The sequence below is a fragment of the Leptodactylus fuscus genome, chromosome 9 (genome assembly GCF_031893055.1).
Source record: "Leptodactylus fuscus isolate aLepFus1 chromosome 9, aLepFus1.hap2, whole genome shotgun sequence".
In the NCBI taxonomy this organism is placed as follows: Eukaryota; Metazoa; Chordata; class Amphibia; order Anura; family Leptodactylidae; genus Leptodactylus; species Leptodactylus fuscus.
In genome coordinates, this window is record NC_134273.1 from 90,359,707 (window position 1) to 90,385,372 (window position 25,666).

General features: G+C 42.6%; 1 protein-coding gene across 6 annotated transcripts in view; it reads right to left on the reverse strand.

The window, feature by feature from the left end:
* The window catches only part of CACNA2D2 (calcium voltage-gated channel auxiliary subunit alpha2delta 2), a 147,241-nt gene that overhangs the window by 111,076 nt on the left and 10,499 nt on the right, over positions 1 to 25,666 (reverse strand). For all 6 annotated transcript variants that reach the window (XM_075287574.1, XM_075287573.1, XM_075287570.1 and 3 more), the window contains exon 2: positions 8,680 to 8,761. In XM_075287574.1, the coding sequence (XP_075143675.1) occupies positions 8,680 to 8,761 (82 nt within the window). The remainder of the gene's footprint in view (positions 1 to 8,679; positions 8,762 to 25,666) is intronic.

Genomic DNA, 25,666 nt, shown 5'->3' on the forward strand with positions numbered 1-25,666 from the left:
ATTATAGTAGTTATATTCTTGTACATAGGAGGTAGTATTATAGTAGTTATATTCTTGTACATAGGAGTAGTATTATAGTAGTTATATTCTTGTACATAGGAGTAGTATTATAGTAGTTATATTCTTGTACATAGGAGTAGTATTATAGTAGTTATATTCTTGTACATAGGAGTAGTATTATAGTAGTTATATTCTTGTACATAGGAGGTAGTATTATAGTAGTTATATTCTTGTACATAGGAGGTAGTATTATAGTAGTTATATTCTTGTATATAGGAGGTAGTATTATAGTAGTTATATTCTTGTACATAGTAGTATTATAGTAGTTATATTCTTGTACATAGGAGCAGTATTATAGTAGTTATATTCTTGTACATAGGAGGTAGTATTATAGTAGTTATATTCTTGTACATAGGAGGTAGTATTATAGTAGTTATATTCTTGTACATAGGAGCAGTATTATAGTAGTTATATTCTTGTACATAGGAGGTAGTATTATAGTAGTTTTATTCTTGTACATAGGAGGTAGTATTATAGTAGTTATATTCTTGTACATAGCAGTAGTATTATAGTAGTTATATTCTTGTACATAGGAGATAGTATTATAGTAGTTATATTCTTGTACATAGGAGTAGTATTATAGTAGTTATATTCTTGTACATAGGAGATAGTATTATAGTAGTTATATTCTTGTACATAGGAGCAGTATTATAGTAGTTTTATTCTTGTACATAGGAGGTAGTATTATAGTAGTTATATTCTTGTACATAGGAGTAGTATTATAGTAGTTATATTCTTGTACATAAGAGGTAGTATTATAGTAGTTATATTCTTGTACATAGGAGCAGTATTATAGTAGTTATATTCTTGTACATAGGAGTAGTATTATAGTAGTTATATTCTTGTACATAGGAGCAGTATTATAGTAGTTATATTCTTGTACATAGGAGGTAGTATTATAGTAGTTATATTCTTGTACATAGGAGCAGTATTATAGTAGTTATATTCTTGTACATAGGAGTAGTATTATAGTAGTTATATTCTTGTACATAGGAGGTAGTATTATAGTAGTTATATTCTTGTACATAGGAGGTAGTATTATAGTAGTTATATTCTTGTACATAGGAGGTAGTATTATAGTAGTTATATTCTTGTACATAGGAGTAGTATTATAGTAGTTATATTCTTGTACATAGGAGGTAGTATTATAGTAGTTATATTCTTGTACATAGGAGGTAGTATTATAGTAGTTATATTCTTGTACATAGGAGGTAGTATTATAGTAGTTATATTCTTGTACATAGGAGGTAGTATTATAGTAGTTATATTCTTGTACATAGGAGGTAGTATTATAGTAGTTATATTCTTGTACATAGGAGTAGTATTATAGTAGTTATATTCTTGTACATAGGAGTAGTATTATAGTAGTTATATTCTTGTACATAGGAGTAGTATTATAGTAGTTATATTCTTGTACATAGGAGTAGTATTATAGTAGTTATATTCTTGTACATAGGAGCAGTATTATAGTAGTTATATTCTTGTACATAGGAGGTAGTATTATAGTAGTTATATTCTTGTACATAGGAGCAGTATTATAGTAGTTATATTCTTGTACATAGGAGGTAGTATTATAGTAGTTATATTCTTGTACATAGGAGCAGTATTATAGTAGTTATATTCTTGTACATAGGAGGTAGTATTATAGTAGTTATATTCTTGTACATAGGAGGTAGTATTATAGTAGTTATATTCTTGTACATAGGAGCAGTATTATAGTAGTTATATTCTTGTACATAGGAGTAGTATTATAGTAGTTATATTCTTGTACATAGGAGCAGTATTATAGTAGTTATATTCTTGTACATAGGAGGTAGTATTATAGTAGTTATATTCTTGTACATAGGAGTAGTATTATAGTAGTTATATTCTTGTACATAGGAGGTAGTATTATAGTAGTTATATTCTTGTACATAGGAGCAGTATTATAGTAGTTATATTCTTGTACATAGGAGTAGTATTATAGTAGCTATATTCTTGTACATAGGAGCAGTATTATAGTAGTTATATTCTTGTACATAGGAGTAGTATTATAGTAGTTATATTCTTGTACATAGGAGCAGTATTATAGTAGTTATATTCTTGTACATAGGAGCAGTATTATAGTAGTTATATTCTTGTACATAGGAGGTAGTATTATAGTAGTTATATTCTTGTACATAGGAGTAGTATTATAGTAGTTATATTCTTGTACATAGGAGGTAGTATTATAGTAGTTATATTCTTGTACATAGGAGCAGTATTATAGTAGTTATATTCTTGTACATAGGAGGTAGTATTATAGTAGTTATATTCTTGTACATAGGAGTAGTATTATAGTAGTTATATTCTTGTACATAGGAGGTAGTATTATAGTAGTTATATTCTTGTACATAGGAGCAGTATTATAGTAGTTATATTCTTGTACATAGGAGGTAGTATTATAGTAGTTATATTCTTTTACATAGGAGGTAGTATTATAGTAGTTATATTCTTGTACATAGGAGGTAGTATTATAGTAGTTATATTCTTGTACATAGGAGGTAGTATTATAGTAGTTATAACTACTATAATACTACTCCTATGTACAAGAATATAACTACTATAATACTACTCCTATGTACAAGAATATATTCTTGTACATAGGAGTAGTATTATAGTAGTTATATTCTTGTACATAGGAGCAGTATTATAGTAGTTATATTCTTGTACATAGGAGTAGTATTATAGTAGTTATATTCTTGTACATAGGAGCAGTATTATAGTAGTTATATTCTTGTACATAGGAGGTAGTATTATAGTAGTTATATTCTTGTACATAGGAGGTAGTATTATAGTAGTTATATTCTTGTACATAGGAGGTAGTATTATAGTAGTTATATTCTTGTACATAGGAGCAGTATTATAGTAGTTATATTCTTGTACATAGGAGGTAGTATTATAGTAGTTATATTCTTTTACATAGGAGGTAGTATTATAGTAGTTATATTCTTGTACATAGGAGTAGTATTATAGTAGTTATATTCTTGTACATAGGAGTAGTATTATAGTAGTTATATTCTTGTACATAGGAGTAGTATTATAGTAGTTATATTCTTGTACATAGGAGGTAGTATTATAGTAGTTATATTCTTTTACATAGGAGGTAGTATTATAGTAGTTATATTCTTGTACATAGGAGTAGTATTATAGTAGTTATATTCTTGTACATAGGAGGTAGTATTATAGTAGTTATATTCTTGTACATAGGAGGTAGTATTATAGTAGTTATATTCTTGTACATAGGAGTAGTATTATAGTAGTTATATTCTTGTACATAGGAGGTAGTATTATAGTAGTTATATTCTTTTACATAGGAGGTAGTATTATAGTAGTTATATTCTTGTACATAGGAGTAGTATTATAGTAGTTATATTCTTGTACATAGGAGTAGTATTATAGTAGTTATATTCTTCAAAAAACACTTTTAGAAAAAATAGAGAAGTAGCTCACCTATCTTCCGTTCACCTGTCCTCCTGTGGTGCACGACCCTGTTCTCCTTGACCTCTTGGAGCAAAACGATGAGAAAAAATTCCAAAAAGGATTCAAACAAAGTTTGAAGGATCTGCAGCTCAGAGGAGGTTAAAACTCAAAAAAACTTTATTTCATACTTTTAAAAGGACTCACCCCAAGTGGGTGAATACATTCAGAGGTTTAACAACAGAACATAGTGAGAAAAAGATAGAAAAATGTGGAAATAAAACCAAAAACCGCTGACGCGTTTCGGGACAGATTTTTAGTGTCCCTTAATCATAGATGTATTCCGCTATGATTAAGGGACACTAAAAATCTGTCCCGAAACGCGTCAGCGGTTTTTGGTTTTATTTCCACATTTTTCTATCTTTTTCTCACTATGTTCTGTTGTTAAACCTCTGAATGTATTCACCCACTTGGGGTGAGTCCTTTTAAAAGTATGAAATAAAGTTTTTTTGAGTTTTAACCTCCTCTGAGCTGCAGATCCTTCAAACTTTGTTTGAATCCTTTTTGGAATTTTTTCTCATAGTTATATTCTTGTACATAGGAGTAGTATTATAGTAGTTATATTCTTGTACATAGGAGCAGTATTATAGTAGTTATATTATTGTATATAGGGGGCAGTATTATAGTAGTTATATTCTTGTACATAGGAGCGGTATTATAGTAGTTATATTCTTGTACATAGGAGCGGTATTATAGTAGTTATATTCTTGTACATAGGGGCAGTATTATAGTAGTTATATTCTTGTATATAAGGGCAGTTTTATAGTAGTTATATTCTTAGATGCTTGGTTAAAGTTAGTGAGAACAGTGTTACATGTCAGTTTACCTGTTAGATTAGATTTCAGCCCTTAACTCTGCAAGTTAATTACCTTGGGATTGGTCAGGCTTGTTGTACCTTTGTAGGACTAAATTCACATGGAGGGAGGTACTGCGGTAATCTGCTTCAGTTTAGTATTGAAAGTAGCTAACTTTTTGATATCAACTTTAGTTAGAGTTGAGATATTTATTCTTTTATGCTCGTGCAACAGAATAATCTCGAATAAACAAGTGTTTGTTTTTTTTTTTTTCTTTTTTTTTTTTTACTTCTATCCCTGTCTCTATTTAAAACAAAACTAAGTGAGATCCACAAACTTGCCAGGAAGGGTTTAATGATCAGCTGATGATGTAGAAAGGTTTTGGATCCTCCCAGTTTTAGTCATCTCAGAGTGTATATTAAGTTCACACTGCTTACAATGTTCAGGCTAGTTCCACTATGAGTAAGGGACGCCTCAATAGTCCCGAAACGCGTCAGTTTTCTAGCGGTTTTTAACTCACCATGTCCAGTGTCTACCTTGTCTACACTATGTTTTTTTGTGTTTAAATGTATACTCCAGCCTATGGTGGCAAACAGAAATTTTAAAAGGATGAAATAAAAAGAAAAGTTTTTACAAGCTGTGAGTCGCGGACCCTTATATCGAACCTTCGGTTTGACAAGATTATACTTCTAGTTATATTCTTGTACATAGGAGTAGTATTATAGTAGTTATATTCTTGTACATAGGAGGTAGTATTATAGTAGTTATATTCTTGTATATAGGAGGTAGTATTATAGTAGTTATATTCTTGTACATAGGAGGTAGTATTATAGTAGTTATATTCTTGTACATAGGAGTAGTATTATAGTAGTTATATTCTTGTACATAGGAGTAATATTATAGTAGTTATATTCTTGTACATAGGAGTAGTATTATAGTAGTTATATTCTTGTACATAGGAGTAGTATTATAGTAGTTATATTCTTGTATATAGGAGTAGTATTATAGTAGTTATATTCTTGTACATAGGAGTAGTATTATAGTAGTTATATTCTTGTATATAGGAGTAGTATTATAGTAGTTATATTCTTGTACATAGGAGTAGTATTATAGTAGTTATATTCTTGTACATAGGAGGCAGTATTATAGTAGTTATATTCTTGTACATAGGAGCGGTATTATAGTAGTTATATTCTTGTACATAGGAGCGGTATTATAGTAGTTATATTCTTGTACATAGGAGGTAGTATTATAGTAGTTATATTCTTGTACATAGGAGGTAGTATTATAGTAGTTATATTCTTGTACATAGGAGTAGTATTATAGTAGTTATATTCTTGTACATAGGAGCAGTATTATAGTAGTTATATTCTTGTACATAGGAGTAGTATTATAGTAGTTATATTCTTGTACATAGGAGTAGTATTATAGTAGTTATATTCTTGTACATAGGAGTAGTATTATAGTAGTTATATTCTTGTACATAGGAGCAGTATTATAGTAGTTATATTCTTGTACATAGGAGTAGTATTATAGTAGTTATATTCTTGTACATAGGAGCAGTATTATAGTAGTTATATTCTTGTACATAGGAGTAGTATTATAGTAGTTATATTCTTGTACATAGGAGGTAGTATTATAGTAGTTATATTCTTGTACATAGGAGGTAGTATTATAGTAGTTATATTCTTGTACATAGGAGTAGTATTATAGTAGTTATATTCTTGTACATAGGAGTAGTATTATAGTAGTTATATTCTTGTACATAGGAGTAGTATTATAGTAGTTATATTCTTGTACATGGGGCAGTATTATAGTAGTTATATTCTTGTACATAGGAGGTAGTATTATAGTAGTTATATTTTTGTACATAGGAGGTAGTATTATATATGTTCTTGTATATAAGGGCAGTATAATATACGGTATGTTATACATATACAGATCAGAGATTACTTGGACAGTACTTTTCCCCTCTATATAGAATTCCAGGCGCAGTATAGGTTTTGGATTACATTCACACCTCTTTCCCCACATTTCGGGAGTCCTGCCTTCTCCTTTTTGTACGGAGACCTATTACACGTCTTGTGCACACGGCCGTCCCCCCATCTCGCAGTAATAACCATGTATTCGCGGTGCGCAGTGTCAGGTTGTCCCTGGATATTGTATCCGCACTATGGTAGCTAGGCCGGTTTCCTACCCCGTCAGCCCTCTCGCTGTTCTCTGGTCACCCCAGCCGTGTCACTCGCCCATCAGTGCAGAGCGCTCGCCCCGGGGACGATGCAGAGCGGGTGATTTAATGCTAATAACAGGATTAGTCGTCCGCCTCCTCCCCGGCCTCTGTCACCCACAAGTGTCACCTACAGGGACAAGAAATCCAATCAAGATCCGCCACTGTCTTGAGGAAGCTCGCAGCCCAAAGCATGGCGCAGATTGCCAAAAAATAAAAAAAAAACGGCTAGCAGCGCCGGGCGCACATTAATCACCACCCGGGGGGACAGGTCCCAGCCACATTCATTTGTCAGAAGCCGCTCCACATAAGTTATTGCAGACACATTAGCATCTCATTTGCATGTCATTAGTGGAGCGAGCGCCGGGTGTTTGTGGGACGCCGTATACCACGCTAACAGCACCATCAGTAGCTGGAACCGGCTCTCCGAATCACAAAGCTGGAGGGGGAGGGGGATATGAGGGAAGCATCGAAATTATTCCACCCCGCATGATTTAATCGAGCTAAATGGCTGCATTACTCCCTGGAAGAGCCGCCATCAGTTAACCTCTCCCAAAATGGCCTCTCCCAGCGCCACATAATGTTCACTGATGGCTCTGCCGAAAGCGGCCAACGCTGACCTCCGACCCCCCAGCTGTTGTCAGGCGGCAGCCGGCTAAAATAACCTCGGAGCGTCTGTCTATAGGGTCTCAATACAAGGGCCTGGCACCCGCCTGGATGGGGAAACTTGTCCTAAAGACAAACTATCCTATCCCCCACCTATAACCCACCCCAGGGCAGGACAGTGTCATGGCCGCTCGGCACCTTGGTTGTGCGAATCCAGTCTGACACAGACGGGACAATCTCAGCATCCCCGGTTATGGGACTCGGATATCATGGCCGCCAAACCCAGCTTTCCCAGACGCTTGCAGAGCAAAACACTTTTCAACGACACATTTAGGAAAGCTGTGCTGTAAGGTCAGGATGATATGGCGACCACAACACCCATCGCACAACCAAAGATTGGCGGTCCCTTCACATGTCAGTCACGCCGCCATTACCAAGGGTGCGGCGACTGCAAGTCACAAATAACGGAGCAGTGTTTGATCTTTGTGACTAGGAGTCGCCATCGTGGCATCCTCAGGATTGGCGCGGCATTCGCTAACATTAGTGAAGGAGTCCCAGGATGACACGGCCATCTTTGTCACATGACAGGAGCTGCAGCCAAAGTCACCGTGCAGACTGCGCCTCAGAGGCCTTAGTGTTGGTCACTCTGCTTTCCAAGATACTGATAGGCATTTCTAGAAGCCGTATGGGCCATGACAGCTGCGCTAAACAACCGCTGGGACTTGTATTCCTCTGCAATGGTTTTAAAACAGATAACGTAGATCTAGCGACTACGATGTTTCTGAAATGGCGATATCCAGCGGCGGTGGCAGGACGCGGCTGCCGGTGCTCACAGCGGAGGCGAGAACGACTTATCAGGCGGCTCCTCCTGACGCCACATTACGAGGCTGCTCTTAATTAAAATAATAAAGAATGTATGGGTGACAGTGTGACGCCATCCGGAGGAGGCCACCGCCGGCAGGACGCACATACATTATTCATCAGAGGCGGACTCATTATGGAAACTCATTAAGAGCCACAACATATGCTACTCTAGATATGGAGAGGAGGGAGGGCGGCACCCAGCTCTCCCGGACTCCTGAACGGCACACATATAGGCAGGCCTGACTTTCAGGAGCCAGGGAAAGCCGAGCTGTAATGGTGGAAACCAAGATTACACAGACTCCAACTGCAAAGCAGCCTTGTAAGCTGTGCTCAGGAGCCAGGGAAAGCTGGGTGCTTCACCTTGTACAAGTCATGACTATGAAAGGAAATATTCATGCGACTCAAGTATTCACAGCGCAGAATACTCAACTCAAGGCCAGGTCAATATCTGTGGACACATTACAATCTAATTGTACAATCAGATTGGGCAGATATTGTACTGCAACTGCAGAGATGTCAGAGGGCAGATGAGACCTGGCGTAAATCTGACAACAGGTTAGACAATGCACACCCAGTCGTGAGGTGGAGCCCCCAGATCATACGCGGAGGGGGCACGTCCGCACTACTCACCCCCTGCAACTGCTGCGCTCCTGCAAAGTTCCTCATGACTTGGTGAAACTCCCGCTCCAGCCGCGTGGCCCAATACTGCATCCTGCAAGAGAGAAGATGGGGGAGATTAGGGAGTCAATCACAAGCTGGGGGGGCAATAAGAACCTGGGGAGAGAGTCAATATAAACCTAGAAGGGGGGGGGGGTCAATATAAACCTGGGGGGTCTTATGGTCATTGAGCAGAATTTCTTTGCGGTCTGTAAGGCCTCTGCTTGCTGTCAGTGAATGGCAGGGTCACAGTGAGGGGTCCTGGCCGTGCCCTTTACCCAGGTGATGGCAAAGCGGTGTCTTGTTGACAAACCCTCCCTGCCGGCCGCCCCCACAACCTACCCTGTCCCCTGTGGCTCTGCTGCCCATTGTCCTGCTCCTGTAGGGGGCGCTCATATTACTGTTGGTGACAGTCAGTGTCCGTCCTAACTGCAGGACTTGTGTCCACCTGAAAAAACGGATTCCTGACGGACAGCGAGTGTCCATTTCTTTTTTTTTTAAACATTGAAGTCTATGGGCAACGGACTGCTAATGCCCTGAGCTTCACTGACACACTGTAACAAACCCATCAGCTCTGAGCAGGACGAGGCCTCTACAGCTGCAGGGACATACAGAGGTCTGGCGAGAAGCTGAAGCACCAAGTCCATTAGAACTTCCCAGAATTTCTCGTGACGCGATCATTTTGCGTTATTCCGCGGACGCAGCATGTAGCGCGGCCAATCAGGTGACAGATCTGCGCCCTCCGTTTAGAGCGTTTGATATTTTTACATAATAATCAATAAAACATAAAAGTCGTCCATCAGGTAGTGACACGAGCGGCGGTGATAAATGGCTGTGGCGGCGCGAGCCGTAACGCGCGGCTAATAATGAAGTGCTATTAATGGTGGCGGCGGTCGCCGTCATTAAACACTAAGCACAGGACCTGTCCCCCGCGCGCCTTCTTTATCAATGTAAACCAGGACATCCGGCTCAATCAATAGCGTATTATCAGCGTGTAATGGCGGCGTCCGCGCCACAGGGCAGCGTCCCCATCGTGTCTCCATCACTCAGCGGAGGGAGCGTTTAATAAGGTTAACCCTTACAAGTCACCACCAGCGGAAAAGTAAGGCAAGGAGCGCCGGCGCGCAGAACTACAAGTCCCAGTACGTCAGGGCACCCAGGACGCTATACGCCTCGCTCCAGGGAAAGCTGTGTGACTGAGGCAGCCATATTGGTTGTCGCCTCAGCTTTCCCAGAACGGATCTGGCGCGGTTACGGAGTCTCCCCGCACTAAACTACAACTCCCATCATCAGCCACCACTCAGGACAGCGGCTCTGCCCATCCTAGGATCTCTCTGAGAGTCAGACCCTCCGGCCACGCCACACACGTGATCACGCCTGGCGGTGCGTAGCGGCGACGGCGACATCCTAGTTAACCAGGCGTGTGCTGGGAGGCGCCGACCCTGAAAGGGTTAATGGCTCTCCTGACATCATGATCTCTCTTTTAGTTAGAGTAATGGCTTCCTTCACAGGCCGACAGATTGGAAATTACCTGTGAAATATATTTCCCCGGGCGCACAATCGGCAGCCATATAAATTACCCAGTTTAATGGCCTCTGGAATTTTTCTCCCACTAAATTCCTGTCAGGACAGAACGCGGGAAAAACAATGAAATCCGGCCAATGCCGCAAAGGCGCAATCGGGAGAGCGCGGGCCGCAGCCTCCTGCCCCGGATTCATCCCATCCCCCAGCAGTAGCGGCAGGATCGGCCTCCTTCCTATATTCAGCACTGACCTGGTTACCGGCAGCGCTTTACTGCATTTCGCAGCAATTTACACTGCAGAGACCAGAACAGAACAGAAATGTGTCAGATCAGCAAATTGTTAACCCTATACCCCAAAATACCAGAGCAAAGGGGAGCCAGAGCGGACCCCACAACTGTGCGGCCTACAGCGGCAAGAACAGGGTGGAGGGACAGAGGGAGGACATGACAGGGACACCCGAAATATAAGACTGAGGGTACACCGGTAATAGGAGGTGGGGAGGGGTACACCAGTAATATAATAGGGGGTGGAGGAGGGGTGCACGGGTACACGAGTAATATAAGACTGAGGGTCCCCCAGTAATAGGAGGTAGGGAGGGGTACACCGGTAATAGGAGGGGGAGGGGTACACCGGTAATAGGAGGGGGAGGGGTACACCGGTAATAGGAGGTGGGGGGGTACACCAGTAATATAATAGGGGGTGGAGGAGGGGTGCACGGGTACACGAGTAATATAAGACTGAGGGTCCCCCAGTAATAGGAGGTAGGGAGGGGTACACCGGTAATATAAGACTGAGGGTCCCCCGGTAATAGGAGGTGGGGGGGTACACTGGTAATAGGAGGTGGGGGGGTGGAGGAGGGGTGCACGGGTACACGAGTAATATAAGACTGAGGGTCCCCCGGTAATAGGAGGTGGGGAGGGGTACACCGGTAATATAAGACTGAGGGTCCCCCGGTAATAGGAGGTGGGGAGGGGTACACCGGTAATATAAGACTGAGGGTCCCCCGGTAATAGGAGGTGGGGAGGGGTACACCGGTAATATAAGACTGAGGGTACACCGGTAATAGGAGGTGGGGGGGTACACCGGTAATAGGAGGTGGGGAGGGGTACACCAGTAATATAATAGGGGGTGGAGGAGGGGTGCACGGGTACACCAGTAATATACACCTCGGTCTTGTATGTGTATACACACGTGTAGCGGTCACGACTACATTACCAGTATCGAGTTACCCCTGGTATCTGCCCCGGGGGTGGCGGCGGTCTGTTACATGAGGTGGGCTCCCCAGGACGGTTTATCTACGTTTAGGGCACAATTCGACCCCCCAGGTGTCCCCACCATTTATGACAAGATGGGAGTCTGACAATACACAGGCGTGACGGGGAACCAGCGGTGACCGGGCCAAATCCCAACCGTGTCTCCTCATCACCATGGCAACCACGTTCCAGCATCTCCCAGTCTACCTGAGATTAATACTAAATGTCTATCTATCTATACGCCACAAGACTACAAGCTGTATACAGCAGATATACATGAGAGAGCGACCCAGAGGAGCAACAGAGGAACATGGAGACGCTCCCCACAGCACAAGGAGATTACAGGACTCCACATGGAATACCGCAGCACGGAGCGCGAAGAGACTAAGAGCAAGAGGGGGCGGGGCTGTGACTACCTCTCAGACATGGTATATACAGGGGGCGGGGCTGTGACTACCTCTCAGACATGGTATATACAGGGGGCGGGGCTGTGACTACCTCTCAGACATGGTATATACAGGGGGCGGGGCTGTGACTACCTCTCAGACATGATATATACAGGGGGCGGGGCTGCGACTACCTCTCAGACATGATATATACAGGGGGCGGGGCTGCGACTACCTCTCAGATATGATATATACAGGGGGCGGGGCTGTGACTACCTCTCAGACATGATATATACAGGGGGCGGGGCTGTGACTACCTCTCAGACATGGTATATACAGGGGGCGGGGCTGCGACTACCTCTCAGACATGATATATACAGGGGGCGGGGCTGCGACTACCTCTCAGATATGATATATACAGGGGGCGGGGCTGTGACTACCTCTCAGACATGATATATACAGGGGGCGGGGCTGTGACTACCTCTCAGACATGGTATATACAGGGGGCGGGGCTGCGACTACCTCTCAGACATGGTATATACAGGGGGCGGGGCTTTGACTACCTCTCAGACATGGTATATACAGGGGGCGGGGCTTTGACTACCTCTCAGACATGATATATACAGGGGGCGGGGCTGTGACTACCTCTCAGACATGGTATATACAGGGGGCAGGGCTGTGACTACCTCTCAGACATGATATATACAGGCTGGTTGTCAGTAATAGACGTATAGCTGTATATAGCGGGTAGATCTTGTGGCGGTTTCTCTCGGGCCCTTCACGTCTCCCCTCCCTCTTTTCGGACTACATTCGCCACCGCTCCGGTATGAAGCTGCGAGGACACGGCTTATCTGGTGCAGAGTGAAGCGGCCTCCATAACTGGCACCTGAGACTATGGATCAAACCTGCCATCAGTGTCTCAGGGGATGATGGGGGTTGTAGTGCTGGACGCCCTCTCAGTCCATGCTAAATATAGAAGCTGACGGCAGAGCCCCCGCCCCTGTGGAATGTCCCTCTAATATGGCGTCTCTTATCAGTCCACTTGTTTCTTCGATCTATCTGTTCCTGATAAAGCTGGGTGACCACCAACCATTACACCCTCATCTCTCCGCTTTCCAGACACCTTGTTGTCTAGGTCAGAGCTGGATGGCGACTTTGGTTACGCTGCAACAAGCCACTCACGACTGTCCTCATCTCACTGCTGTGCGGCCATTTTATGGTGCGATTTTACATTAGATGGACTGCAGACATCTCACGTGCACAAGCGGCGCACGCGGAGGACTGGGCCGGCAAAACCACCCAGCTTGTGGTGATACTGATAGGCCCAGTGACTGCAGGGTATGTGTAAGGGATGTGGGCAGGAAACAACGCTGCTCTTTAGCGCCATCGCCAGGCTTCGCTGGTAATGGTGCCGGCCCTTTATTGGTTTGCAGTTTTCAATCAATGTGGAGTATCGGTCGCGCCTTCAGAATTGAGGTTTGTGACTGTAGATTGGGGCGCATCCTTTCCGTATAGACGACGCCAAGCGAGTCGCATCTTTTCGATTAATCCCTTACTTCAGGTTTGGTTGAGCTGCAGACATGGCGGGACCGGCCGATGAATGGCGGGACATACTGATGCTTTATGGGTGGAAGAGTGGCTGAAACCTGCTGCACTAATCTCAGGATATCGCGTCCATTAGGTCCCGATGGATTGCGTGCGCTGGAGTAACAATGCCGCGGTGCTGATTTCTATGGACGGGTGCGGCCATGTTGTTCCCTTCACTAATGTGGTTTTAGTTTAGTCCGAAATTGCTCTGAGAAGGTTTGGAGGAGATTGTCTGCACTTGGGAAATGTTCGGACGTCGTAGACTTGGCGGTGACCCCGATACCATCTGAGGGGCCTCATTTACACCCTACTGGACCGGACACACACTTAATGGGGTGTCAGGACGGGCCTGAAAAGATTTGGAGTCTGTTGGGTGGGGGATGGGTGACAGATAGACCCTTGGCCTTCAACATGGCGGGAATCCAAAAGGTAACAAGGAGGAGGGTCCACACGCCCGCGGAGGGGGATCAAGCGCTCATCCATTGGTTACGGACGTCATAGTGTTTGCACAGTTGTGTTAATAAAGTTGTGGCCGCTCGCACAATGTCCACGTTTCTTGGATGTTATTCCGGTTAGCGCCTTTATCACTGGATACTGCGGGGAAGTAACAGATACCACCGCCAAATATCCAGCACACGCCACGTCCTCGTCCGAGTGACCTCACAGCACTGGTGAAAGTACAGCGCAACATCGTGACCTTCATGAGCGGAGACGCCGCAACACACAATCTAACGCGACGGTCACAGAAAATCCAGCGCTGAATTCTTGTTCACAAACTGCATTATAGGCTTGTCCGTAAATCTCCTGCGGCCCGGAGCGTGACCCTAGAATAGTCGCGCGGCTCCGATGGGGTGGTCCGACAAACTGCTAACATATTGGGCCATGTGACTTGACCTCGCACTGCAGTCGGTGACAACTCTGGTCCCAAACACACAGAAAGGTGTCAGACGCCACCCATTAATACCGCCTAACAGAGGTAATGTGACTATGGAAAGATCATGGCGGCTGAAAGTGATGCACTATGGGTAAGATAGAGAAGGAGAGAGGAGCTGTAGTATAAAGCAGAGCCATTAACATTTAGGAACGAGTAGACGCCATTGTGCCGGTCAGACTCCGCCATGACACACGGATGACAGGGGCAAAACCAAACAGTCTACAAGAAAGCCGGTCTCTGTTGTCCGTATCAACCACAGCGCCGCTGCCATTGCTTCTACAGCTCTTGAATAATGAAAGCTGCGCTGTGATTGGTCGCTAAGGGTAACAGTCTTCAAGGACCACTTAAAGGCGCTGTCCCGCCACCCCCTACAACGATCGGCAGACATCGCTACGCCAGTGATTCGCCAATCAACCGGCCCGCAGATTACGAGAACCAAAAATTCTCAAATTGCGACACATACGTGAAATCGGGAAGTTACTCACTGAGCGGAACGGGCCAGGCGGATTTGGGGGCAGTTTCGTGTCTTTTTGAGGCGGTTTCGCCTTTATTTTGCTTCTGCGCCCAATATCAGGAAGGTTTCGCCGCGTTTTCAGTAACAAAAAAAGAAAAACGCGCGGTCTATGCGGAAATGTTACTTGATCCACCTCGTCCAACCAATAACGGAGAAAATAAACGTCTTTTCATATCGTGTGACTTTTGGCGCCGCGTGTAAAACCTGCCGCACGTTTCCCTTCACCGGCGGAGATCCAGCACAATTCAGAATTTATCGGATCCAATCGTCTCTCGCTGAGGTAAATTCAGAACCGCCAATATCACGATAACTGTAAAATTCCAAACCAGATGTAGACTCCGCTCTGCCCTGATCGCCGCCGCCGCCGCCCCGGCCGCCGCCACTCCACATTCCGAGAGCGTCACCGCTCAGAAAGGGCAATGCGTAATGGGAAACAAAGCAACAGCTCGGAAAACAAATGAGTCCTCGCCGCGCGGCCGCGAATAATCATTAGAATAGCGGCTGAGGGAGAGAATACGTGATGGAGCAGATCTAGCGCGGATGGCGAAAGCCATAGAGATACGGGGAATGTATAGAGAGCGCGGCGTGTCACAGTGATGTATGGCGCCGTATGTTATAAATAAATAAAGCGCCGCGTGCTGCCTGCAAATATAGAAGTGCCGGCGTCACATATGTGGAGCGCAGCTGGAGGGGAAACGGTTAACGTGGGGGGAGCGGGTGATGGGTGTCACAATCAGACAGACAACGATCCGCCGCCGCCACCACCGCCGCCGCAGACCATTACCAGCTGCTCGTGTCAACATCCCACCGCTACACAACTTAATACCCAATCAATAAGCCATGAACCGCCGCCACATGAACCCCTTCACTGCCAGCGGACGGGGGCAGCACCCGGGAGACGGCCAGAGAACGGAGGGGCAATATGGTCGCCACATGGCTAGCAGCCAGACTGAAGCTGCTACAGCTGTCACTCAGGAGCCTGGGAAAGCAGAGTGACTGCACTCAGGGCCTCCGACAAGGGATTGGGGCAGTCTGGCTACCGATGATCACCCAGCTTTCCAAAGGACAGATAAGTAACACACAAGAACCATCCCGGCAGGAGACGACGCTTCAGACTGATAATTTGGGTTGGGTTTTTTAAGGGGTGGAAGGGACGGACTGGGGTGACAGCCAGAAATACCGGAACGCGTGCGAACAGCTGCCAGCGAGGCCAAAAACACGCACAAGGGTATCAGTAACATCCTGAATAGTATGTGCCCCCCCCCCCCCGCCATGTATACCGCCTATACTTACCACAGGACCCCCCCCCCCCCCCCCAAACACCTACAGCCAAGTATAGCCGCCCCCTCCTCCACACAGCATCCCCCCCCCCCATCCTATACCCTGTATAGATCGCTCAGGGGTTGTAGTAAGAGGTTCTGCAGAGGCTGCGGCGGATTTATAACACTGACATATTATGACAACTTATAGAGGAAATATTGCCCTCCGTACAAAGATCATTTCACGTATCAGACGCCAAATCAGAACAAGGCTCAAATAAGGAAATGTTACCGGATCCAACCGCGAGGAATACAAGGCCGATACAAGCCGCGCAAATCATTATCAGCTCTTATCTTGTAGGAACGGAAAATGTACTGCAATAATGTCCTGGACGCAGCGTGTCCTCTATAGACGGAACACGGCCAAGTGGCCACGATGGCTGCCAAGGTGTGACCTGCGCCAACATTCACAGCTACACAGCGGTCAGAAACCCGAGGAGAAGGAAACACAGTACACACCGGAAAGTGTTATATTATAGGAGTAGTATTATAGTGGTTATATATGTACATAGGAGATAGTATTATAGTAGTTATATTCTTGTACATAGGAGTAGTATTATAGTAGTTATATTCTTGTACATAGGGGGCAGTATTATAGTAGTTATATTCTTGTACATAGGAGGTAGTAATATAGTAGTTATATTCTTGTACATAGGAGTAGTATTATAGTAGTTATATTCTTGTACATAGGGGGCAGTATTATAGTAGTTATATTCTTGTACATAGGAGTAGTATTATAGTAGTTATTTTCTTGTACATAGGAGTAGTATTATAGTAGTTATATTCTTGTACATAGGGGGCAGTATTATAGTAGTTATATTCTTGTACATAGGAGGTAGTAATATAGTAGTTATATTCTTGTACATAGGAGTAGTATTATAGTAGTTATATTCTTGTACATAGGAGTAGTATTATAGTAGTTATATTCTTGTACATAGAGGGCAGTATTATAGTAGTTATATTCTTGTACATAGGAGGTAGTAATATAGTAGTTATATTCTTGTACATAGGAGTAGTATTATAGTAGTTATATTCTTGTACATAGGGGGCAGTATTATAGTAGTTATATTCTTGTGCATATGAGGTAGTATTATAGTAGTTATATTCTTGTACATAGGAGTAGTATTATAGTAGTTATATTCTTGTACATAGGAGTAGTATTATAGTAGTTATATTCTTGTACATAGGAGGTAGTATTATAGTAGTTATATTCTTGTACATAGGAGCAGTATTATAGTAGTTATATTCTTGTACATAGGAGTAGTATTATAGTAGTTATATTCTTGTACATAGGAGGTAGTATTATAGTAGTTATATTCTTGTACATAGGAGCAGTATTATAGTAGTTATATTCTTGTACATAGGAGTAGTATTATAGTAGTTATATTCTTGTACATAGGGGGCAGTATTATAGTAGTTATATTCTTGTACATAGGAGCAGTATTATAGTAGTTATATTCTTGTACATAGGAGTAGTATTATAGTAGTTATATTCTTGTACATAGGAGGTAGTATTATAGTAGTTATATTCTTGTACATAGGAGCAGTATTATAGTAGTTATATTCTTGTACATAGGAGTAGTATTATAGTAGTTATATTCTTGTACATAGGGGGCAGTATTATAGTAGTTATATTCTTGTACATAGGAGCAGTATTATAGTAGTTATATTCTTGTACATAGGAGTAGTATTATAGTAGTTATATTCTTGTACATAGGAGGTAGTATTATAGTAGTTATATTCTTGTACATAGGAGTAGTATTATAGTAGTTATATTCTTGTACATAGGAGCAGTATTATAGTAGTTATATTCTTGTACATAGGAGGTAGTATTATAGTAGTTATATTCTTGTACATAGGAGCTGTATTATAGTAGTTATATTCTTGTACATAGGAGCTGTATTATAGTAGTTATATTCTTGTACATAGGAGTAGTATTATAGTAGTTATATTCTTGTACATAGGAGCTGTATTATAGTAGTTATATTCTTGTACATAGGAGCAGTATTAAGATAAGATAATCCTTTAATAGTCCCACCTTGGGGAAATTTTATAGTAGTTATATTCTTGTATATAGGAGGAGTATTATAGTAGTTATATTCTTGTACATAGGAGCAGTATTATAGTAGTTATATTCTTGTATATAGGAGGAGTATTATAGTAGTTATATTCTTGTACATAGGAGGTAGTATTATATTAGTTATATTCTTGTACATAGAAGGTAGTATTATAGTAGTTATATTCTTGTACATAGGAGGTAGTATTATAGTAGTTATATTCTTGTACATAGGAGGTAGTATTATAGTAGTTATATTCTTGTACATAGGAGTAGTATTATAGTAGTTATATTCTTGTACATAGTAGTATTATAGCAGTTATATTCTTGTACATAGGAGGTAGTATTATAGTAGTTATATTCTTGTACATAGGAGGTAGTATTATAGTAGATATATTCTTGTACATAGGAGGTAGTATTATAGTAGTTATATTCTTGTACATAGGAGTAGTATTATAGTAGTTATATTCTTGTACATAGGAGGTAGTATTATAGTAGTTATATTCTTGTACATAGGAGCAGTATTATAGTAGTTATATTCTTGTACATAGGAGTAGTATTATAGCAGTTATATTCTTGTACATAGGAGCAGTATTATAGTAGTTATATTCTTGTACATAGGAGTAGTATTATAGTAGATATATTCTTGTACATAGGAGTAGTATTATAGCAGTTATATTCTTGTACATAGGAGCAGTATTATAGTAGTTATATTCTTGTACATAGGAGTAGTATTATAGTAGTTATATTCTTGTACATAGGAGGTAGTATTATAGTAGTTATATTCTTGTACATAGGAGCAGTATTATAGTAGTTATATTCTTGTACATAGGAGCAGTATTATAGTAGTTATATTCTTGTATATAGGAGTAGTATTATAGTAGTTATATTCTTGTACATAGGAGTAGTATTATAGTAGTTATATTCTTGTACATAGGAGGTAGTATTATAGTAGTTATATTCTTGTACATAGGAGCAGTATTATAGTAGTTATATTCTTGTACATAGGAGTAGTATTATAGTAGTTATATTCTTGGACATAGGAGGTAGTATTATAGTAGTTATATTCATGTACATAGGAGTAGTATTATAGTAGTTATATTCTTGTACATAGGAGTAGTATTATAGTAGTTATATTCTTGGACATAGGAGGTAGTATTATAGTAGTTATATTCTTGGACATGGGGCAGTATTATAGTAGTTATATTCTTGTACATAGGAGGTAGTATTATATTAGTTATATTCTTGTACATAGAAGGTAGTATTATAGTAGTTATATTCTTGTACATAGGAGGTAGTATTATAGTAGTTATATTCTTGTACATAGGAGGTAGTATTATAGTAGTTATATTCTTGTACATAGGAGTAGTATTATAGTAGTTATATTCTTGTACATAGGAGTAGTATTATAGCAGTTATATTCTTGTACATAGGAGGTAGTATTATAGTAGTTATATTCTTGTACATAGGAGGTAGTATTATAGTAGATATATTCTTGTACATAGGAGGTAGTATTATAGTAGTTATATTCTTGTACATAGGAGTAGTATTATAGTAGTTATATTCTTGTACATAGGAGGTAGTATTATAGTAGTTATATTCTTGTACATAGGAGCAGTATTATAGTAGTTATATTCTTGTACATAGGAGTAGTATTATAGCAGTTATATTCTTGTACATAGGAGCAGTATTATAGTAGTTATATTCTTGTACATAGGAGTAGTATTATAGTAGATATATTCTTGTACATAGGAGTAGTATTATAGCAGTTATATTCTTGTACATAGGAGCAGTATTATAGTAGTTATATTCTTGTACATAGGAGTAGTATTATAGTAGATATATTCTTGTACATAGGAGTAGTATTATAGCAGTTATATTCTTGTACATAGGAGTAGTATTATAGTAGTTATATTCTTGTACATAGGAGGTAGTATTATAGTAGTTATATTCTTGTACATAGGAGCAGTATTATAGTAGTTATATTCTTGTACATAGGAGTAGTATTATAGTAGTTATATTCTTGGACATAGGAGGTAGTATTATAGTAGTTATATTCATGTACATAGGAGTAGTATTATAGTAGTTATATTCTTGTACATAGGAGTAGTATTATAGTAGTTATATTCTTGGACATAGGAGGTAGTATTATAGTAGTTATATTCTTGGACATGGGGCAGTATTATAGTAGTTATATTCTTGTACATAGGAGTAGTATTATAGTAGTTATATTCTTGTACATAGAAGGTAGTATTATAGTAGTTATATTCTTGTACATAGGAGTAGTATTATAGTAGTTATATTCTTGTACATAGGAGTAGTATTATAGTAGTTATATTCTTATACATAGGAGTAGTATTATAGTAGTTATATTCTTGTACATAGGAGTAGTATTATAGTAGTTATATTCTTGTACATAGGAGCAGTATTATAGTAGTTATATTCATGTACATAGGAGTAGTATTATAGTAGTTATATTCTTGTACATAGGAGTAGTATTATAGTAGTTATATTCTTGTACATAGGAGTAGTATTATAGTAGTTATATTCTTGGACATAGGAGGTAGTATTATAGTAGTTATATTCATGTACATAGGAGTAGTATTATAGTAGTTATATTCTTGTACATAGGAGTAGTATTATAGTAGTTATATTCTTGTACATAGGAGTAGTATTATAGTAGTTATATTCTTGTACATAGGAGGTAGTATTATAGTAGTTATATTCTTGTACATAGGGCAGTATTATAGTAGTTATATTCTTGTACATAGGGCAGTATTATAGTAGTTATATTCTTGTACATGGGGCAGTATTATAGTATATTGTTGTACATTGTAGAAGATGTAGGTTTCTTTTGTCCTCTCTTTACAATATACATGAAATCTGGTAGTAAATAATTCATTATACTATATTTGTATACGGCACGTTATATATGGCATTGGCCTGTATAATCCTATGGATGCCAGTGAGACGTTTTACGGAGGGTTTATATTCTGTGCCCACGTTCCGTGAACAGTCCTCGGGGTATAGCGGCTGCCAGTCTGCTCTTGGCTTAAGCCAGGTTTCCATTAACCCACGTATGACCCCTCAGCTCATATCACAGAGGGGGGAGCGCAGGACGAGGGGGGAGTGCGGCGTTCGCAGCACGCGATAGTGATCTTGTGAACCTGATTAGCGGTTTATGGACCAGGACAGCAGAGTGAGCGCAGCTTTCATCTGTCCGCAGCTCCAATTGTCAAGAGGGAAAAGCAGAGTATGGGGGGGGGGGACGGGAAGAGCATGAAGAAAGTTCTGCAGAGGCCGAGATAAAGCCGAGACGCGGTGTTCCGAAATTAACCTACTTCTGAGCTGAAAAGGAAATCAAGGACCTTGTTATGAAATGAGGTCCTCTTTAAGATCCGGGAGATAGCGGACAAGAAAGCGGCCACAAAAGGCACAAGAGTCCGAGACGAAGGATTATCAGCGGCGGCCAATTCTCCGGACGCAGGGTCTGTGATTGGAGGGGGAGCTCTGGGGAGAGTCTCTGATTCGGGGGGGCACGTGAACAGCGTCGATCTCCTCTGCTGGCCGCTGTGATGTATATATGGAGACCCTTATATTACATGACTCAGGACGATAAGGCGACACGCGGGATCCGTATAACACAAACCATAAAGGAGACTCAGCTCTGCCCTCCTGATGTGGATGGAGAGCGGCCACATAATACCGCACACCTCACTATAATACCGCACACCTCACTGTAGTACCGCACACCTCACTGTAGTACCGCACACCTCACTAGAATACCGCAAACCTCAATAATACCATACACTACACTGTAATCCCGTCCACCTCACTAATACCATACACCTCACTGTAATACCGCACACCTCACTGTAATACCGCACACCTCACTGTAATACCGCACTATACCACACACCTCACTGTAATACCGCACACCTCACTGTAATATCGTACTATAATACCTCACTGTAATGCCGCACACCTCACTGTAATACTGCACACCTCACTGTAATACCGCACTATAATACCACACACCTCACTGTAATACCGCACACCTCACTGTAATATCGTACTATAATACCTCACTGTAATGCCGCACACCTCACTGTAATACCGCACACCTCACTGTAGTACCATACTATAATACCACACACCTCACTGTAATATCGTACTATAATACCTCACACCTCACTGTAATGCCGTACTATAATACCTCACTGTAATGCCGTACTATAACACCACACACCTTACTATAATACCGCACTATAATACCGTACACCTCACTGTAATACCGTACTATAATACCACACACCTCACTATAATACCGCACACCTCACTGTAATACCGTACTATAATACCACACACCTCACTAGAATACCGCACACCTCACTGTAATACCGCACACCTCACTGTAATACTACACTATAATACCACACACCTCACTGTAATACCGTACTATAATACCACACACCTCACTATAATACCACACACCTCACTGTAATACCGTACTATAATACCACACACCTCACTATAATACCGCACACCTCACTGCAATACCGTACTATAATACCACACACCTCACTAGAATACCGCACACCTCACTGTAATACCGCACACCTCACTGTAATACCGCACACCTCACTGTAATACCGCACACCTCACTGTAATACCGCACACCTCACTGTAATACCGCACACCTCACTGTAATACCGCACACCTCACTGTAATACCGCACACCTCACTGTAATACCGCACACCTCACTGTAATACCGCACACCTCACTGTAATACCGCACACCTCACTGTAATACCGCACACCTCACTGTAATACCGCACACCTCACTGTAATACCGCACACCTCACTGTAATACCGCACACCTCACTGTAATACCGCACACCTCACTGTAATACCGCACATCTCACTAATACCATACACCACACTGTAATACCGCACACCTCACTGTAATACCGCACATCTCACTAATACCATACACCACACTGTAATACCGCACACCTCACTGTAATACTACACTATAATACCACACACCTCACTGTAATACCGTACTATAATACCGCACACCTCACTGTAATACCGCACACCTCACTGTAATACCGCACACCTCACTAATACCATACACCACACTGTAATACCGCACACCTCACTGTAATACCGCACACCTCACTGTAATACCGCACACCTCACTGTAATACCGCACACCTCACTAATACCATACACCACACTGTAATACCGCACACCTCACTGTAATACCGCACACCTTACTAATACCATACACCACACTGTAATACCGTCCACCTCACACGTCACTTCTCCACTGATAGTCTCAAGTTCCCAGACTGTAGTGGCCAACCAAACCCGAACATCTCCACAGAACACTGCGCGAGAACATCCTTCACGCATCTTGTCCTATACTCTAGTCACATTCAAAGCTGCTCCGTCCAGTAAGCCCCCTCCTCTGTCGTATCCTGCACATGTAGGGGGCACAAGGGGCTCCGCCATGTAGGGGTCTGTTATACAGGAACTCACAGTCAATAGGGGGCAGACATCGCTGCGCTGCATTGAGGGACATGTAGTGTTTACATCTCTCATCAGCCGAAGATATTACCCAACCCCCAAAGAAAGACGGACACGTGCCGACCCCTCCCCAAAACCTAGAGTGCCCCCATCTGTGCCTGAAGGGGAGAGGAACCCAAGGGCCCCTCCTGCTCGCCTGCCATTATAGCAGACCCTTCCCTGGCAGGGATATACAGGGGAGGGGGCTGAATGTGACAATCCGGGGACTTGTGGCGGGCTCATGACTCAAGGTCAGGAGAGATGATGCAGCCGCCACGTAAGGAGCGGAGTAGACAAGTAGCAGCCACTTTCTGCATTCTGCCCGTGTCTTGTTTTTCTCTGGCGTGCGCAGCGCAGGTGGCGGGAATGCTAAGAGGCAGCCGCGCGGCACTCAATTAACACGGAGCAATGGCTGCCGCTCTCCAGGCTGACGCCGCTCATCCACCACCACCTGCAGAGATAACCTGTCACCTCCTCACCAGTGGGAGCACAAGCAGAGTCACAGACCCCAGCCCTGAAAAGAGAGGCCGGGCATGTCAACTGGAAGACCCTGAAAAGAGAGGCCGGGCATGTCAGCTGCTGAAGACCCTGAAAAGAGAGGCCGGGCATGTCAGCTGCTGAAGACCCTGAAAAGAGAGGCCGGGCATGTCAACTGGAAGACCCTGAAAAGAGAGGCCGGGCATGTCAGCTGCTGAAGACTCTGAAAAGAGAGGCCGGGCATGTCAGCTGCTGAAGACCCTGAAAAGAGAGGCCGGGCATGTCAACTGCTGAAGACCCTGAAAAGAGAGGCCGGGCATGTCAACTGCTGAAGACCCTGAAAAGAGAGGCCGGGCATGTCAACTGCTGAAGACCCTGAAAAGAGGCCGGGCATGTCAACTGCTGAAGACCCTGAAAAGAGAGGCCGGGCATGTCAACTGCTGAAGACCCTGAAAAGAGAGGCCGGGCATGTCAACTGCTGAAGACCCTGAAAAGAGAGGCCGGGCATGTCAACTGCTGAAGACCCTGAAAAGAGAGGCCGGGCATGTCAACTGGAAGACCCTGAAAAGAGGCCGGGCATGTCAACTGCTGAAGACCCTGAAAAGAGAGGCCGGGCATGTCAACTGCTGAAGACCCTGAAAAGAGAGGCCGGGCATGTCAACTGCTGAAGACCCTGAAAAGAGGCCGGGCATGTCAACTGGAAGACCCTGAAAAGAGGCCGGGCATGTCAACTGGAAGACCCTGAAAAGAGAGGCCGGGCATGTCAACTGGAAGACCCTGAAAAGAGAGGCCGGGCATGTCAACTGGAAGACCCTGAAAAGAGGCCGGGCATGTCAACTGGAAGACCCTGAAAAGAGAGGCTGGGCATGTCAGCTGCTGAAGACCCTGAAAAGAGAGGCCGGGCATGTCAACTGGTGAAGACCCTGAAAAGAGAGGCCGGGCATGTCAACTGGTGAAGACCCTGAAAAGAGAGGCCGGGCATGTCAGCTGCTGAAGACCCTGAAAAGAGAGGCCGGGCATGTCAACTGGTGAAGACCCTGAAAAGAGAGGCCGGGCATGTCAACTGGTGAAGACCCTGAAAAGAGAGGCCGGGCATGTCAACTGCTGAAGACCCTGAAAAGAGAGGCCGGGCATGTCAGCTGCTGAAGACCCTGAAAAGAGAGGCCGGGCATGTCAACTGGTGAAGACCCTGAAGTCATCCGGACCACCTCACATCAACCCTACTGGTACCTGCTGTACACTATACTCCACCCTGCGCCTCCGCCATACAGCGTCCTCCGCCCCGAGCCTCCGCCATACAGCGTCCTCCGCCCCGAGCCTCCGCCATACAGCGTCCT